Below are 16,906 nucleotides of genomic sequence, written 5' to 3'. Positions count from 1 at the left end.
AATAAATAATGTGCGACCGACAAATATACTAACAATAAAATTGTACCAATAACTCGAGCAATATATATATTAGAAATCAAATCACAAGAAATGTTTCCTACAAAATTAAACCTAAAAGAGCTACTAAGGCAATAACTTGGAACTACAAGAATCAAGTACCACTACTTCCTAATTCCTATAATATATATATATGGGTTACTTCACCTACATATAGAGGTTACTTATATATATATACTTCCATGGCAGGCACCAACTGTTATTTACCTTGAAGAAGTCTTAGTCTGCTTACTCGGTGCAACCTTTGTTTTCACCTGTTCATCAACACACGTATACATGTACACATCAATTTTACACACATAATATAATTACCAGTGATAACATTAACTCCTCATTTAAAAATAACTTTTTACACTCTAAATGTACAATATGTTTATACTCTTTTTTTTTTCTTTCTATATATATACATTTATAATAATATATTTATAAGGAAATCAGTAACATAAGATATTTCAACCAAATCATATAAGGAAATCATAATTATCAATCACATGTCTTAATTGTTACCCTCTAATTTCGCAATTAATTAAACAGATCGAACTACTTGGGATCCAAGCAAATACGGGTCTAATTAATTATTCTTTTATAGGAAATCAACATAAAATTGGACAAGAAAAGAAACTCAGACATGGATGTTTCATCATGAACAATGTAGTCCAGACTTAACAAGAAACAAGAACAGTTACTAATTAAACAATATTAGTCAGATTAATTGAAATTAAAAACCCATTATCAATGAATCAATCTAATCAAGTAATTCAATAATTCTCATATTTAAAAATTAATTAAGATTGTATTGTTACCTTTCTTTTATGCGTAGTTGGTTCAGCATCTGGTACTCTCCTAGAAGTAATAAGAAAGCAAATCTTTTGGGTTTGGACATGGCGAAACATCCTTAGAGTGACAAAGTCTTTGTCTTGAATCAACTTATGGTGATGACAGAATGTTTTCCACCCTCCAGTGAGTACATGAAGCTTTGATGCCCAAACCTTGAACTCCATATTGAACTCCTTCCCATTGACATCGTAAACCGTCACCGGAATCCCATCGGAGAGACTCTCATCCTCATTCAACAACTTCTTCAACTCCTTGACAGTTGATATGTGAATAGCCAATCTGCTCTGACCATCCTCCACATCACTTGGTGTCAATTGCTTCTCAAAGGGTTTGCTACAATTACTTCCAATTATCCCTTCTAGGGCTGGTAATGAAAGGATGTCTGGTGGGTTGTACCCTGGAAGTAGGTTTAGGTCTTGTTGGAGTGGAACTGCTGGTGGTGGTGGCGGCGGCGGCGGCGATGGATGTGAAGCGGGCACCTCAGGTTTAGTACCAAGGTACTTCTTTTTCAACTGCTCCAATTCCATAGCTTCTTTAGGGTCAAGTTTAGTGTGCTTCCATGTACAAAGAAGTAAAGCTGCCTCACCAATCCTCCTGTATTCTTCAGGATAACCCTCCTCCTTCATGTCTTCCATTGAACTTTTCTTCATAATTGTCTTGTTTTTCTGTAATTGGGTTTCTGATTTCGTGAGAAGAAAGTTATATACGTATATATATATATATATGTGTGTGTATGTATTACCCGCATAGAGACAGCTAAGAGTAGTTGTTTGATAAAACTCGATCAGATACATTAAAGAGGTTGTATTCCATTCTAGTGAGTGTAATTTGCTGCTATTTTTTAGGGAACAAATTCTTTGCTTTTATGGAAATCTTTAAAAGAAATAAATAAATCAAGTTTTTTAAGTTTAAAAAAGAAAGAACATCGCCGTATTAATGGCTATTAATGCTAGAATTCTTTCAAGTTTGTATGTAATCAATTAGCCTTGTAGGCCAACATTTGTATAGCCCACTTTCGATTTACGAAATATATTGATTTAAAATTATTTAAAAAAAATAGAAAAGTCTTGGACGAAAATAACGTAGATGGTATTTTTATTTTATAAGTTAAAAAAATATACATATTATTCATTTTTTGATAATGAAGTCTTAGGATATCCTTGGTGAAAACTTGTACAAAATTTAAAATAATTCTTTTATTTTTTTCGGAACTTAAAAGAATTCTGGTATTTAATAATAGAGAACCTACTATGCCAACTTTTTCTTTTTTGTTTTTTTTACTCAAAAGTCCTAATTTTGATTGACTTGTAAAGATTTCCATATAGCAACGAATTTATTTCCTAAAAAACAGTAAAAAAAACACTCACGATAATAGAATAACTCAACCTCTTTATGCATCTAAGTTTTATCAAACAACTACCATTAGCTGTGTGCTCTCTGTGTGTGTCAGTGCGTGTGTGTATATATACACACACATTGACAAGTAACTGACCGGAATTGGATCAAGGTGGTCTAATTGTTTAGATTTAAAATAATGAATAATCCAATTTGAAATTTTTATCTTTACGTTATCTGGTGATGAGGAAATCTGAGACTGTTGGAGCTGTGTAAAAGATAGAGAAGAAAACGAAGTGGCAGAACAGCCACGTGTGTTATTACTTTCTAGTTTCTAGTGGTCCATTTCTGAACAGGCATGCTGGGCCTGAAACTTTTAATAAGCCCAAGATCGAGAAAGACCTGTTAAGATCAGCCCATTAACACCCAAAAGCAATGTAAGCCCAACTAACTTCTGATAGTCAAGTGACAGATCTTGTCCAGGCTTTCCCAACGCACAAGATTTATATGAAATCATGGATCCCACATGATTCACATGGAATGATCCGCCTTCATTGCAGTGTTTGGAGTAACGGGGATAAAAACAAGTGGGATCTGATAACAAGAATTGTGAACGACAAAGGCATCAGGAAAGAAAGAAAGAACCACATTCAAAAGACAACAAGCCTTATATCTGTGAAGATTGAAGTACTAAGAGAAACCTAAAAGAATAAGTAAACATAAACAAAACCAAAGAAAACGGTAACAGATGATAAGGACTACAACAGTAATGTGCTTATTCAATTATATGAACAGTGAGAGTTTACAAGAAAAATGGCCTACTAGGTTTCTGTTCAGAACATACATAATGTCTTCAGATGGAACAATGTCAAAAACTCATCAGTATATGAGCACTGCATTGCAGTCAGCCAACGAATGCAGATACTCTTGCATCTCCGTTTAAGGTCAACTTAATCCAGCTACTGATATATATCCCATCGCGCACATCAACCTGAAAGAAAGAAATATCACGTAGAGACTTATAAGCCCTATTCCTAACATCTTGCTAGGGCGCATGTCGTTCTTGGGTAACACGACAAGAGCCCAGATTAGCCCCGTCATTAGAAACCCCATTGTGTAAAACAAGCTGCTGTCCTGTGGAACTGCGTATGAAGCTGGTCTCTCTGACCAGGCTCCAATAAGCAGTGAGATACCTAAACCAATAAGTGTGTTGAACATGGGACCTGCATAAGATCCGGAAAAGGCAATCTGCACACCATCCCCGCCATTCATTGCCAGCACAACATTTGACACCAAATCACCCATTGAGTTACCCCATGCTAATACAGTTAACCCAAGGATGGATGGGTTAATCCCTAATATCACACTGAATGCCACTAATAGAGCAACAAGTTCATTTGCAATCATGTAGAACCAGACAATACTCATCACGAATCCCCCTAGAACCCACGCAATCAAGAACCTCTGAGGTGGGTGTTCAGCTACAGTATGCTGATGAGCAAGCACACCAAGGGTGCATCCGACTGCAATACCAACAAAATACACAACCGTTCTGCTTTGAGAGGCCACATTGTCTTGGCTATTCCACAGGAAAGCAAGGAGAATGGGAGCCAATGAAGCACTGGCCACAGCATATAGCTTTGACCATGTTTCCACCTCAACTAATGGGATTGTCAACCGTCTAGGCACTGTCAGTGGCATCTCAATCAGAAAAATCGCTCTAGAACACGAGAACAATGTTTGGTTGGTTTCCACTTCCCCGTCAGTCCAGCCCCATGGGGGCCTTTCATTGTCTAGCGAACTGACCTTCATTGCATGGTTTGAGTATATTGCCACATTTGAAGCCCACATCCATTGTGGCAAGGAAGTGTGCAGTTGGGGTGGATCACTTTCAGTCTCAAGACCTAGCAGGGAGCTGTATATGGAAACATCTTCTTCACTTCCTTGTTGCGAAAATACACTTCCTCTGACAGGAAGCAATGGTGTAACAGTATCCAACTTAAACCTATGAGCTTGTTTCCTCAAAATCTCATTTGCGGCAACAATAAATGCGTAAACCACATAAATCAAGATAAAACCAATTGCTGCTCCAACACTTACCTTACCAACTACCAAAATCATCAACAACAAGAAGAGTGTGAACATGAAGAAACTGACATCCCTGATGAAGCATTTCCTGTCAATTTGAACTCCCTTATCAGCAACACACAAAGAAACTGTTCCAACAACAATACAAGTAACAAAAACTGCACCACCCAATACACTATTAAGACCCACATCACCGGTGTCCGTCCCCACAAATGCAGCAATACTTGCAAACACATCTGGTGCTCCATTCCCGAGTGGCAGAAGTGCAACCCCAGCAACTGTTGGCGGCAACTTCAAAAGAGTGGAAAGTTTCTCCAATGAACAACAAAAGTAATCAGCTGCAGTATTACCCAACAGATAAAACAATGCAGCAAGCCAAATACCCAGCAAAACAAAACCCAAAACACTAAATTCTCTGCAATCACAGTATATAAACTTGAGGTAATCAAAGAACCCGCCCGCAGAACACTCAGGATGGGCTTGTAAGTACTCACATTGGCTAGCATAATCCACATGATCAAACAAACCAGTACAAAATGAAGGATTAACTGCAGTCAAATTGTTTTGATCGGCCCCATTTGTGAAACTTGATGAATTAACGCCAACTTCCATCATTTGTCGGAGCAATACCTTAACAGGAAACCCATCGGCATAATTAGCTCTTTGAGCTGAATTTTGATGAATAAGCAAGGCGGATTGCTTCGAGAGAGGATTCCTCAATACATCTACCCGGTTGTAGAATAAGAAAAACAACACCAACGCGGATAGTCCATTGAAAACCCCGCGAAATTTGGGGCCTTTTGCAGAGAATCGGGTAAGACCCAGCGAAATTTGGGGGTTGACGCTGTTAAAACCTTTCATCTCTAACTGATTATCCTCAAAAGACAATCAAATCCCAGATATCAAAAAGGAGCCTGGGGTTTCATCGAACAAACACGAAACCCCAGATTCAAAAATAATAATAATATAAATTATAATCCTAAAACTCTGCCCTAGATAGTCGTCTAGTAATCAAATTAGCAAATAACCGGGTACTTACCGCTGAATTTGACGGAAATTTTTTAAGGGTTTTGTGCGATTTGAAATTTGGGTTTGCAAGGAATTTGTGTCGATTAGAGAATATCACGGACAACTGGTGATTTTAGCTTGTTGAGTGAGGGTGGGTTCACGGGTTTCCTCTCCTCGTCGTTTCCTTTCAGTTTATTGTCCTCTTTGGGTTGCGTAGCTTCTCGGTTAGTTCTGGATTCGTATTATCTACCGTTGATACGAAGGGAGAAATACGAAACAGGAAGGAGGATGACTGGTAGTTGTTCCCTTGTTGGGGAGTGAGTTATCTTATCCCTATTCCGTTTATCTGAATGCTAACAGGCTAACAGGGTTGTTTGGGAACTCACGAACATGGCTGCATACGCTTTTTTTTTTTTTTAAGGCCCACAGGTCACACACGTAAGGCCCACAGGTCACACACACGTTAAGCCATGCGGATGAAAAACTACCCAAATCCCAAACCCCCTGATGAGAATAGAACCCTGGACCTCAAGGTCCTGGACAGATAACCTGACCAACCAAACTATCTCCTATTCTCCATGGCTGCATACACTTGGTTTTCAACTGATTTTTTGGACAAATAAACCTTAACGGGGATTGAATATAAAAATAATAATAATTCAATCAATCAATTTAAATACAATAAAATGCTAAATTTTGGGTATTTTTTTTGTTAGAATAAATTTTATGTGCTGAATTAAGGGCTATTGGGATATTAAATATGATATACGCTTTTAGAGGTCATGGATTTACATGTTATATCCATTTGGAGTGATTTTTTGCGTCATTAAAGAAGTTTATTGTATCATTATTTTCTTCTTCAACACATGAGCATGCCTAACAACCCCTCAACCAAGATGGTTAAGTCTTGGTGGTACTCAAATTCGAATCCTCCTCCTCATTTAATGAAAAAAAATGTGCATGCGCATCATATCAAAGCTTATTAACCATCTATTTTGAACGCTGTCGTTTCGTATCATACCTTCTTGAATGTTATTATATGTGTAAACGTGTAGTTTGTGTTGGTCCAGCTGTCAACACCTCAATTGTTTGCTATTTCACCATTGCTCTCGAAACATTGTCATGTTTGTGTGAATAAGAGGGGAAAAATTTTAGAAAACTTTTAAAAAATATATATATTTGTTAATTAATATGGATAAGAAGGTATATTTGGGATACGACAATGCCTGTCTTGTTTCTTATCATTGCAAGTAGTGTATATACATTACTCTGATCTATACTAATATGGATTATAATTAAGAAAATATTTTCTCAAAACTTGTTACATATCATTAAGGGTAACAACCACGAGTGATGACTCGATTGACAATTAATTAAGTTAAGCATTTATGTGTCAAAAATTTGATTTCAATGAGAAATTAATTTTTCAATGGTATTTAAAAAACATAAATTAAGGGCAACAAATTATTATCAAGTTTAATTAAGGAAAATATTTGTAATTCAAGGATAACAACGTGTACGTCGCAACAAAAGAAGAAGGAAAAAAAAAGACGTTACCAATCCATTTCAGACGCATAAAGATGATTACTCATAAAGATCAACAGACTTGTATTATTGCAACACGTCTCCTTATAATCAGTCCCTGCAATCTTACTTTCGGAACCATTTCCTTTTGAAAGTTTCTTCAGTTCCTCGATCAACTAGAAAATCTGTCAATCTCACACTCCCCCTTCCCCACCACTACAAAAAGTCTAAGATCGGTATTCTGCGATCCAAAAGAAGGTAAAGGAAAAAAAAAATACTAAATTAGCTTATACTTTAAACGTTTCTGCTCGTAATTATTCACTTTCTCCTTGATTTGGCGACTTAAGCCCTGCCACTCTCGTGCTGTGTTTGGTTGCGAAGAAAATTTCGGAATGGACCTTCGTTCTTTTAGCTGTGAACTGTTTGATTGTCTGTAAAATTTACAAGGAATCATTGAAACGAAGTGTTGTCAAGTGAAACAGAGTTGTGGATTAGTTATGCAACAAAGAAAGGTTTAATTAGGGCGGTTTTTGATGTATTATTCTAGTTGTGATAGGAAGTGATTGATCTATGTGTGTGCATGCAGAGATGGGATTCGCCAGAAAGGAGTACGAGTTTTTGAGCGAGATCGGGCTGAGTTCGCGCAATTTGGGGTGTTACATCAATGGAGGTTGGAAAGCCCATGGTCCTGTGGTATCTACTTTGAATCCTGCGAACAATCAGGTTCGGTATTTTGATTCGCGAATCTAATTTGTTTGTCTCGGTGCGTTTTTATTAGTGGTTTTGATAAATCTTTTAAAATTAACAGTACCATGACTAATATGAATTTGATGCGAATCTTCCTTTCTTTGGAACTTTTGTGATCTGTTTTTGAGGTGGATTCTGTGTAGGTTGATCGAATTTGCGGTTCTTTTTTCTTTTCCGTTTGTTTTAAGCCTGCAGTGGTTAAAATTATGAACTGTTTGTTTTTTTCGTTGGGTCAAAGATTGTTGAATATTTGAGTACTATGGCATTAATTTTTTAGGAAATTAGATCTTAGGCTGTCATCATCAACACTACTTTGGGCTGCAAGAGTAGTGAATGGGGTCTCTAGCAGCCTTAATCACATCTGGTGAGGATATTCTTCTCTTTTCCTTTGTGACTTTGTCAAAGGATCATGGAACGGGTCAGTGAGGGCTTAGTTTTCTAGCACTGTACCAATCTCATATGCCTGTCATGTCAAGTAGATGAACTTCCTTATTTCGCAAGTTTTTGCTTGCCTTTGCATGTTACTGTGTGGATGTGAGTTATTTCTGTACGGTGACCAAGATTAGCCCAAGTACAACTGCAACATGTAACATATGAAATTTTCTTGTGGCTTCAGGAAACAGACACGTTGTTTCCATACACTAATATTAAAGCTAATGTTTGTGGTTTTTTGGTTGATTCAGACAATAGCTGAAGTTGTAGAGGCATCCACTGAAGATTATGAGGAAGGCATGCAGGCTTGCAGTGAAGCTGCTAAAGTGTGGATTCAGGTGAGGATGTAACTTCCGTGATCTGAACTTGGACAGTGCATTGGTTGCTTTTGTGTTCCGAGATCCTATAATTCATTTATTTGTAAACGTATCTGGTCATGTCATGCGATATTGTTATGTACCATGTCTAGGTTGCTATAGATTGACTGCATCTTCTATTGCCTTTTGCCTTCTTTTTGGGAGGATTTAGTTACAAGTAAAGTTCACGGACCATGTTACATAATTTTGTGGCATAAAATGTAAGGACTGTTATGGGCCAACTGCATCTTCTAAGTTTCTTCTTGCCTTTTCTTTCTTTTGTTTTTCCCTTGTCCAGGTTCCTGCTCCCAAGAGAGGTGAGATCGTTAGACAGATAGGAGAAGCATTGAGATCTAAACTACAGGAACTTGGCCGTCTTGTTTCACTGGAAATGGGAAAAATTCTTCCGGAAGGAATTGGGGAAGTTCAAGTACGCAGTCTCACTTCAACAAGTACAATTAATTTTTGAAACTATTTATTATTTTCCAATGATTATTTGTTAGATATCATGAACTATCAAATAATGACCTGCAGTTTAAATAGCTGTGTAAGATAATTACCGAATCTCAATTAAAAAGGGAATGCTCGCTTAATACACACATACACACACATGGACATTTTTTTTTGTGTACTACCACTTAATTTAAACAAAATTTTCAACTGCCGCTTTTATGGGTTGGAATAATGATGTTCTATCTTTCCTTCAAAGCTAACTCTGGAATCTTTAATTTATGCAGGAAATTATTGACATGTGTGATTTTGCTGTGGGGTTAAGCAGGCAACTTAATGGATCAGTAATACCTTCAGAACGTGAGTTAAGCAATTGCACTCACATTTCTGTGCATACGATAACTCTCTGCATAAATGTTTTCAATTTGTTTCTTACATGAATTTTTTTTTCAACTAAATTTTGGGAGGCCATAATGGGGGTTCTTTCTCTGTGCCAATACACGATCTCGTAATTCTTTTCTTCAATTCTGTGTTAAGTAAGTACTGACCAAATTTGTGGTTATATTTTGTAACAGGTCCAAACCATATGATGTTGGAGGTGCATTGCATGCTTTTACTTTTTTAACTTGTATTAATAATATATTATGTTACTATATCTAACATTGTGCATGTGTATTTTGCACACAGATGTGGAATCCCCTTGGAATAGTTGGTGTGATTACAGCTTTTAACTTCCCATGCGCTGTTCTTGGTGCGCTCTATACCCTTATTGTGTGACTTGTAACTTTTCATAACAAACTATGAGAAATTAGGATTGTAGAAGGTATTCCTCTTTACCCCTTATGGTCGTATTGAATCCTTGCTGCAAAGATCACTTTCCTTTAGGCACTATTAGTTGCAGCATGGACGATGCGGTTAAAGAAATGTCAGAGACTGAAAAGAAATTAATTAGGTATCACAACTTATACATAGCTGTGAAGGCAACTTCATATCTAAATGCCAGGGATCAGGGAAGTGGGCAGTATGCTTGTCATGGTCAATGCTCTGTATCTATGTCTGAGTCATATGGACATGCCCCAAAACTTTGTTGAGTGATTATTTTTCTTTTTGTTCCTTTCAATGTATGGAAATATTACCTTTTTCCCCTTTTTCGTAGTTCTTTTAATTTTCTGTATATATCAAAATGCTACTCAAATGGTATTTGACTTTGTGCTATGGTAGTGAGTTTATCTGGTAATGCTAAGATTCACTACTTTATTTTAGCTTCCATGGGATCAGATATCTTTACCAAAAAAAAAAGGGATCAGATGTTTCCTCCAATTGGTTTGCAACAGAGTTTTCTATTTAAATATTTTTTTGCATCTGTTGCGTTAACTTGTGGATGATGTGACTTTGTAGGATGGAATGCATGCATTGCGCTTGTCTGTGGTAACTGTGTTGTTTGGTAAGTCACAATGTCAAACTGGAGGAAAGCATACAAGCTTGTGACTGTTTGCTTAGGATAGTTGCAACTCTATTTCGTTGTGAAAGTCATGAAATGTGTTATGTATCAGAAATGTTGGTACATCTCTCCTGCAGTTGGATTTGAACTTCACTTTTCTGCACACATACAGAGGCAAATGCCACCATGGCCATTTATTTTTATTACAAAAAAGCAAAGAGTCGTCTTATAGTGGACCATGTTTCGTAATTTTTTTCAAGCTATAGGAAAATATTTCTCTGCTATGCCTTTCATTCTTTAGATTATTTTGGCGCACACATAAGGTTTCACATCATCAGTTGTAATTGATACATGAAACATATTTATCCTCTTCTCATAGAAGTTTTGCATGTCTTACCCTGCTATCGATGTGCCTTCACATTGTTCTTGATAGCTTACTGCGATTTGCAAGAATCGTAATTTTCAGAAAGGTGGCAAATTGATCTGCCAGCGAAATACTGTTACTTTTACCAGTGCTTGCGAAAATAGTATATAAATCATATCCTTGATGGAATATATTCTGCTCTGTGTGTGCAATTATAATATAGACTTTAGTTTTGCAGACTTGGCCTATTTATTTTCTGTACCTTAAATGGAGATTTTACTCCTGCAAATTCTGTCATGAATCACAGGAAAGGTGCTCCAACAACTCCGTTGATCACCATAGCAATGACAAAGCTAGTGGTTGGGGTTCTAGAGAGGAATAACTTACCTGGTGCTATATTTACATCATTTTGTGGTGGTGCTGAAATTGGTCAAGCAATAGCAAAAGATACGCGCATTTCTCTGGTTTCATTTACAGGGAGTTCAAAGGTACTCTCATACTTCTTTTTTTGTGATAATGATCCTGTAGATAATCCTCTCTGGTCAGTTACCTATTAATACCATTTCAGCTATCTGTATCTCGTCCTCCTTCGTTCCTGATTCATTCAGCTGGCTGGATACATTGCCCTTTCTTCAGAACTCTTGCTTTGGGTTTTGAGCACATATCTACATCTAATAAATTTTCGTTTATGCGTTACTTGACTATATTTTTTCCTATGCGTTCTGCCATCACTTGTTGGGTAACTTAATGGATTCTGTTGTGTATTGCACATTCCGTGAGTTGGGAGTTTGAAAGTATCCTAATTAGCAATTCCTTTCCAATTGCATGCTTTGCATGAATAACAATTGCTGATTGTTTCTGTATTAGTAAAATTATGATAGAAAATGATTTGTCCCCCTCCCTTTCATCTCAATTTTCTCCATCTTGCCCATTTACAGGTTGGTCTAAAAGTGCAACAAACGGTGAATGAAAGATTTGGAAAATGTTTGCTTGAACTAAGCGGAAACAATGCTATAATTATCATGGACGATGCAGACGTCCAGCTGGCTGCTCGCTCTGTGCTGTTTGCTGCTGTTGGCACCGCTGGTCAACGATGCACAACATGTCGTAGGCTGGTGATTCAAAATTTTGATGTTTCCTTGGAAGTTTGATATGGTGAAGGCAATCAATGATTGTAAGGTTTGAAACTTTGTTTACTTGTTTTGAAGCTCCTTCACCAAGGCGTATATCAGAGGGTACTTGATCAGCTCCTTGATGCATACAAACAAGTCAAAATAGGTGATCCATTGGAAAAAGGTACCTTGCTTGGACCATTGCATACTCCAGAGTCACGGAAGAACTTTGAGAAGGGAATAGAGGTCATCAAGTCTCAGGCATGTTCTTTTTCTTAGTCGCATATTGTGTTTTAATCATTATTTCATCTCCAAGCTTTCTTCTATTTTCTGTATTTTTGCTTTGTATGGATTTAAGTTATCAATCACGTGAAACTCCAACACTATAACAATAACACATAGCAACGTTTGTTGTCCCAAGTCATCTGGTTTTTGCTTCAGTTGTCCTGTAAGATGTCCCAACTTTTTGTTTGAATATGATATTCTCAATAGGCTCTTTTAGTTGCAGGTGAAGCTCACATGGTATTTTTTTTATTTGATTATAATATTTCCGTGTGGCTGTTTTATGACAATTAGTTGTCTTGTTTTGGCTAATTTCTGATGTACATGGTATATTGCAGGGAGGAAAGATTCTAACTGGTGGTTCAGTTATAGAATCTGAGGGCAACTTCGTGCAGCCCACAATAGTTGAAATTTCTTCAAATGCAGATTGTGTTAAAGAAGAGCTGTTTGCTCCTGTTCTCTATGTAATGAAATTCCAGGTAGCTTTTTATTGAACAGCACTTGAATACCTGCACAAAGTGCTGTTTTCCCTTTATTTGTTTTTTCATTTTGGGATATGCTTGTGTCTCATTTTTCAAAAGTGAACTCTCATCATACAGACTTTAAAGGAAGCAATTGAAATAAACAACTCAGTACCTCAAGGATTAAGTAGTTCTATCTTCTCCCGCAGACCTGAAGTTATCTTCAAGTGGCTTGGGTAAGTTTTTCTATACATGGATGTAGAGTTGTTGACATTACCATGACTCTCCTCTTAATTGAAATTATAGTCATTTTAGCTGCTTTTTTTCTCACAATATTCAGCTCTTTTGCATCATTTTGTAAATTTTTATTCTTGGACGTATAAATTACAGATGTGTTGTGTGGTTTCTTATAATCTAATGGGTTAATCTTCTCAGTTAGGCAAATGTTACTTCACAATTTTCTATGTAAGTTCTATATGGTAGTGTCATTGACATCTAATAGTTTCTTGTCGACAGCTGAGGCTGTTTAAAATTTGCTTGTGCTCTACTCTGGATTATTCCTCCCTTTTCCTACACATGTCCAGAAATTTCTCACTTTGGTTAGACATGGTGCAGGCCAGAAGGAAGTGACTGCGGTATTGTAAATGTAAATATACCAACCAATGGTGCTGAAATTGGTGGTGCTTTCGGTGGTGAAAAAGGTACAGGGGGTGGTCGTGAAGCAGGAAGCGACTCCTGGAAGCAGTACATGCGGCGCTCTACTTGGTAATTTTATTTCCCATTGAGAGTAGTGTTGTCTTCTTGATTTTGATAAAGGGAAAGAAAAAAAAAAATTATCTTGATTTTTCTTGTCATTGCCAAAAATCCCTTGCTTTACAAGCCTCAGCCATTTGGTATTTTAGAGTCCGATAAATGTAGTTTCTACTGTTGATGGTTATTGCTGATTTCTGCACGTTATTTTCTTGACAGTACAATCAACTATGGAAATGAGTTGCCGCTTGCACAAGGAATCAATTTCGGCTAGTTTCATGGTGAAGTACATAATAACTGCCTGAATGGCGCATTTTGTGTTTTTTGAAGGAAAAAAAAATCATTTTATATGTATTAATTAACTATGTATCTGTTAACTGTAGGGGTCAAGAGCTGCTTGTCTCCAGTGCAGGGTCTTGTCTATCCGCCCAAGACTTCTATGCTCCCGAGTCTCAATTCACTCTGGTTCAGATTACAGTTACATAAAAGAAGCATCGATGACACGGCAACAATAAAGGCATGCATCTTGACTCTTTACTCTATATTTGAGTTCTTGAAATGGATTTTATTTACGAACCTCCCAACGGAATGCCGATACTACATTCGTGTTTTGTTATGTGTAACTGAACGTTTTACTAATCGAATTCGCCATCCGTTTTGTTGAATTGGGTCAAATTAGGTTACTTCTATTCTAATTTCCCAAGCATCGCCAGATCATGACACTATCAAAAGTCACACACAAACACAACAATGCTATATGACCATAAAAACACAACAAATCCTATGTATATTCATATGTAGTTGGAATATGTAGCTGTAAACTAAAGATGTCGTAAGCATTCTAAGAAGAGATGGTGGTAATTGAACCCATCTTTGTTAGTGGCAAGAAGGGAACTCATTGGAACTTACATGAACCTATGAAAATCCTTGAGCATTTTGACAGCAAAAGTAGGGTATTTATCACACTTGTACCCGGTACCCATGTGCCAGCACGGCTTCTTATAAAAATACCAGAAAAGCAATCAGATATAATCAGTGCACAACAGTTGACGTAGTAATCCAGGAATTACAGGGTCAAATTAGGTTGCTTCTTATGGCCATGGCCTCCTATTTATATATATACACATAAAAACCGTAAGAGTGTTTGGATTGAGGGATTTGGGGGGAAGGGAAGAGAAGGGGGAAATAAATAAACTAGGAAACAACCACCTACAGCCTACTCCTGATTCGATAGAAATACCAGTTTTCTGACGGTGAGAAGATTTTTGTGGAGTGGGAGTTCATCTAGGCTTTTCGGTTTAGGAGGGAAAATTAATTAAGTGGATCGGTTTCAAGAGAAACTAAAACTGGGCCTTGAAAATTGAAACTGGTAATGGGCTCTATTGGGCTTTACTTGCTGGACAACTGGATGTGGGCTCATTTGTGCTATAATAATAATTATTATTTTTTATATATTGTAAATTGAAAGTAATATGAGCCAAAACCAAATAGCGTTGGAAATTAGTAAAACTTCAATATTTTATTATACTTGTAACAATAAAAATAGTGAAATTCTTTTTAAATAAGAACTTTTGGATAGATAATGAGGTTATATACTTCTAATCCAATTGCTATTTTTATTTTGAATAATAAAACTAATTTTCATTTAACTTTTATTAGCAAAATTTATTGATTATTGTCACAAAAGTCAACGTGTATAGAGGTATTATAAAAGATTGTTGAAGGTGAGTGGGTTTCGATCAATGGAGTCACTGACTCGTGATTAATTAACACATTGAGAACAAGACAATGAGACGATGACTGTAGAAAATGTGTGTTGTAGGAGGTAGAATCTACAATCAAAGATTTATAACATTGAGTTACTAGCAACCTGTGAACTGGACAGAGGAACCAGGGTGAGATCCCAACACCGGTGTGGTACCTGTCAAAGACATTCCGACGCTCAAGTTAGTAAGGAAACCAAATGCTCTTTTGAATAAATAAACGAATGTCCGAGAAGTAAATAGGAACTAATGTGGAAGAATGACTGGAATGGGAGTAGTGTCGAAGAGAACTTCAGAGAGTTAGCCTCAGAGAGAGAAAGAGAAGATCCCCCTCACCTTTGGTGAGATTTTCTTTGGTGAGATTTTGTTATTTATACTACAATACGAGGGACGCATGTCCAACTATGAATCGTTCGATTCTCACCCAAGTTACCGTTAGGGACTCGCGGCCTTTCCTTTTAAACCTGATCTGACACGTCTAACGCTATCCTATGCTTGGACGTGAGGTGGTTCTAGGTGTCAGGAATTACCTCAGTTGTGTCAGCAAGGAAGTTGAGAATATCTTCCTATGTCAAAGGTGGATCGATTCGGTTATTTCCTACAGCCCGCCCTAGCTGTAGTATATAAAGAATAAAGAGTTAGAAGATGAGATACATATAATTTTGAGATGAGGACAGGGTGAGGTCGTCATTGGTCTCAACATTGAACCTAGATCCTCGACGGTCGAAGACACGAGTCTTTGACAACATTGTTCATGCTGATTCTGACTCGGACTTTTGCTGGGCTTTCGTTGTTGTTGGACCCATGCTATTTTTTGCCATTACATATGTATGGGCCAAAAATCGTTCACTCGAAATACTTGAATATATGTTGGAAGGCCCAACGAAAGCCTCAGTCAGATCGGCCCAAGCATCCTCGCAAAAGACGTCTAGCCTAAGTCCAAGCAAAGCCCGAGGCCTGTGGTGCCAAAGAAGCCCCATATTGGGCCTCAAGCCCAATCTCAATCCAAAGAAGAAGCACATCCGTGTTGATCACATGACCTGTGACACTATAAATAGAGGAGGACCCCTCCTCATTTACTCTCTCGACAACCTGATATCTCTCTCTAAAAAGTCACTCACTTCTCTCACTAAAATATCACTACCGTTGACTAACTTGACCGTCAGAGCTTCTTCGACGGCAACACACTGGTGACCTAGCTTCATGATCGACCCTATCTTTGATCTTGCAAGATTGTCATAGATCTCATCCGACGATTACAAATTGATTGCATATTTTAGGATCTACGATGTGTATTAAGTGAACCTACTTACTATTTATGGATAAAAGGTATATATATATATGAGGGCTTCTCAGGTACGAGATCCCACATTCTATTTAAAGTGCGGGATCCATCTAACACCATTCACGCACGGATCCCGTTACGTATGGGGGTCACACTTACACATAATGAATGGTGTTAGATGCATCACTCATTTTAAATAAATTGAGAGATCCCTCACTTGAAATTTTTTCATATATATATATATTGGTGGACGGTCTGATCTGATCAGTTTAGACTTTAGATGCTTGTAGCAGCTGGTTCGGTGTTGATTCTTTCTTCTTCTTCTTCTTTTCTTATCTTTTCTGACAATTACCTACCATCATAGAAGACAATAACAGTTAATTTTCAGGTATTAAAATATTCTCTATCAGCCCTTAGCCCTTAGGTGGCAAGAATATCCACTCCCACCACCTTTGAGTAATTTTCCTCTCTTTTTTTAGGCTTAAGACAGTTTACTGTTGTTCCACGTAGAATGATCATCATTCCCTTAGTTCCACTTGCCCCAAATAGTAATTAAGATCAAGGAGTCCATTGAGTCATTATTAACTTATTAGTGCTTGTTGATTTGGTGGCAC

General features: G+C 37.3%; 2 protein-coding genes across 3 annotated transcripts; one reads left to right on the top strand and one right to left on the bottom strand.

The window, feature by feature from the left end:
* Positions 1-2,981: 2,981 nt before the first annotated feature.
* On the bottom strand, positions 2,982-5,677 carry LOC119984358 (cation/calcium exchanger 4). The gene is made up of 2 exons (XM_038828268.1): positions 5,357-5,677; positions 2,982-5,231 (listed from the first exon to the last, which is right to left on the bottom strand). Exon 2 carries the CDS (start codon positions 5,176-5,178, stop codon positions 3,175-3,177), a length of 2,004 nt encoding a protein of 667 aa, XP_038684196.1. The 5' UTR covers positions 5,179-5,231; positions 5,357-5,677; the 3' UTR covers positions 2,982-3,174.
* Positions 5,678-6,932: 1,255 nt separating this feature from the next.
* LOC119984486 (aldehyde dehydrogenase family 7 member B4) lies at positions 6,933-13,909 on the top strand. 2 transcript variants are annotated; one of them, XM_038828469.1, is made up of 16 exons: positions 6,933-7,107; positions 7,436-7,572; positions 8,280-8,366; positions 8,683-8,814; positions 9,122-9,194; positions 9,410-9,432; positions 9,522-9,585; positions 10,233-10,278; positions 10,947-11,127; positions 11,578-11,754; positions 11,848-12,012; positions 12,372-12,512; positions 12,633-12,730; positions 13,110-13,259; positions 13,464-13,525; positions 13,628-13,909. In XM_038828469.1, exons 2-15 carry the CDS (start codon positions 7,438-7,440, stop codon positions 13,516-13,518), a joined length of 1,527 nt encoding a protein of 508 aa, XP_038684397.1. In that variant the 5' UTR covers positions 6,933-7,107; positions 7,436-7,437; the 3' UTR covers positions 13,519-13,525; positions 13,628-13,909. The 2 variants fall into 2 exon arrangements, with proteins under 2 accessions (XP_038684397.1, XP_038684399.1); XM_038828471.1 differs by lacking the exon at positions 6,933-7,107 and adding an exon at positions 7,171-7,361.
* Positions 13,910-16,906: the final 2,997 nt, after the last annotated feature.

The sequence above is a fragment of the Tripterygium wilfordii genome, chromosome 18 (genome assembly GCF_013401445.1).
Source record: "Tripterygium wilfordii isolate XIE 37 chromosome 18, ASM1340144v1, whole genome shotgun sequence".
Classification (NCBI taxonomy): domain Eukaryota; kingdom Viridiplantae; phylum Streptophyta; class Magnoliopsida; order Celastrales; family Celastraceae; genus Tripterygium; species Tripterygium wilfordii.
The sequence above is the reverse complement of the archived record's forward strand: the minus strand, read 5'-3'. Positions and strand labels throughout refer to the sequence as shown.

Excerpts from the sequence above, each read along its gene's own strand:
- LOC119984358 (XM_038828268.1), bottom strand. The coding sequence starts at position 5,178 with ATGAAAGGTTTTAACAGCGTCAACCCCCAAATTTCGCTGGGTCTTACC.
- LOC119984486 (XM_038828469.1), top strand. The coding sequence starts at position 7,438 with ATGGGATTCGCCAGAAAGGAGTACGAGTTTTTGAGCGAGATCGGGCTG. Across the intron at positions 8,367-8,682 it reads CTGCTAAAGTGTGGATTCAG|GTTCCTGCTCCCAAGAGAGG; the intron begins GTGAGGATGTAA and ends TCCCTTGTCCAG. Across the intron at positions 11,755-11,847 it reads GCACAACATGTCGTAGGCTG|CTCCTTCACCAAGGCGTATA; the intron begins GTGATTCAAAAT and ends CTTGTTTTGAAG.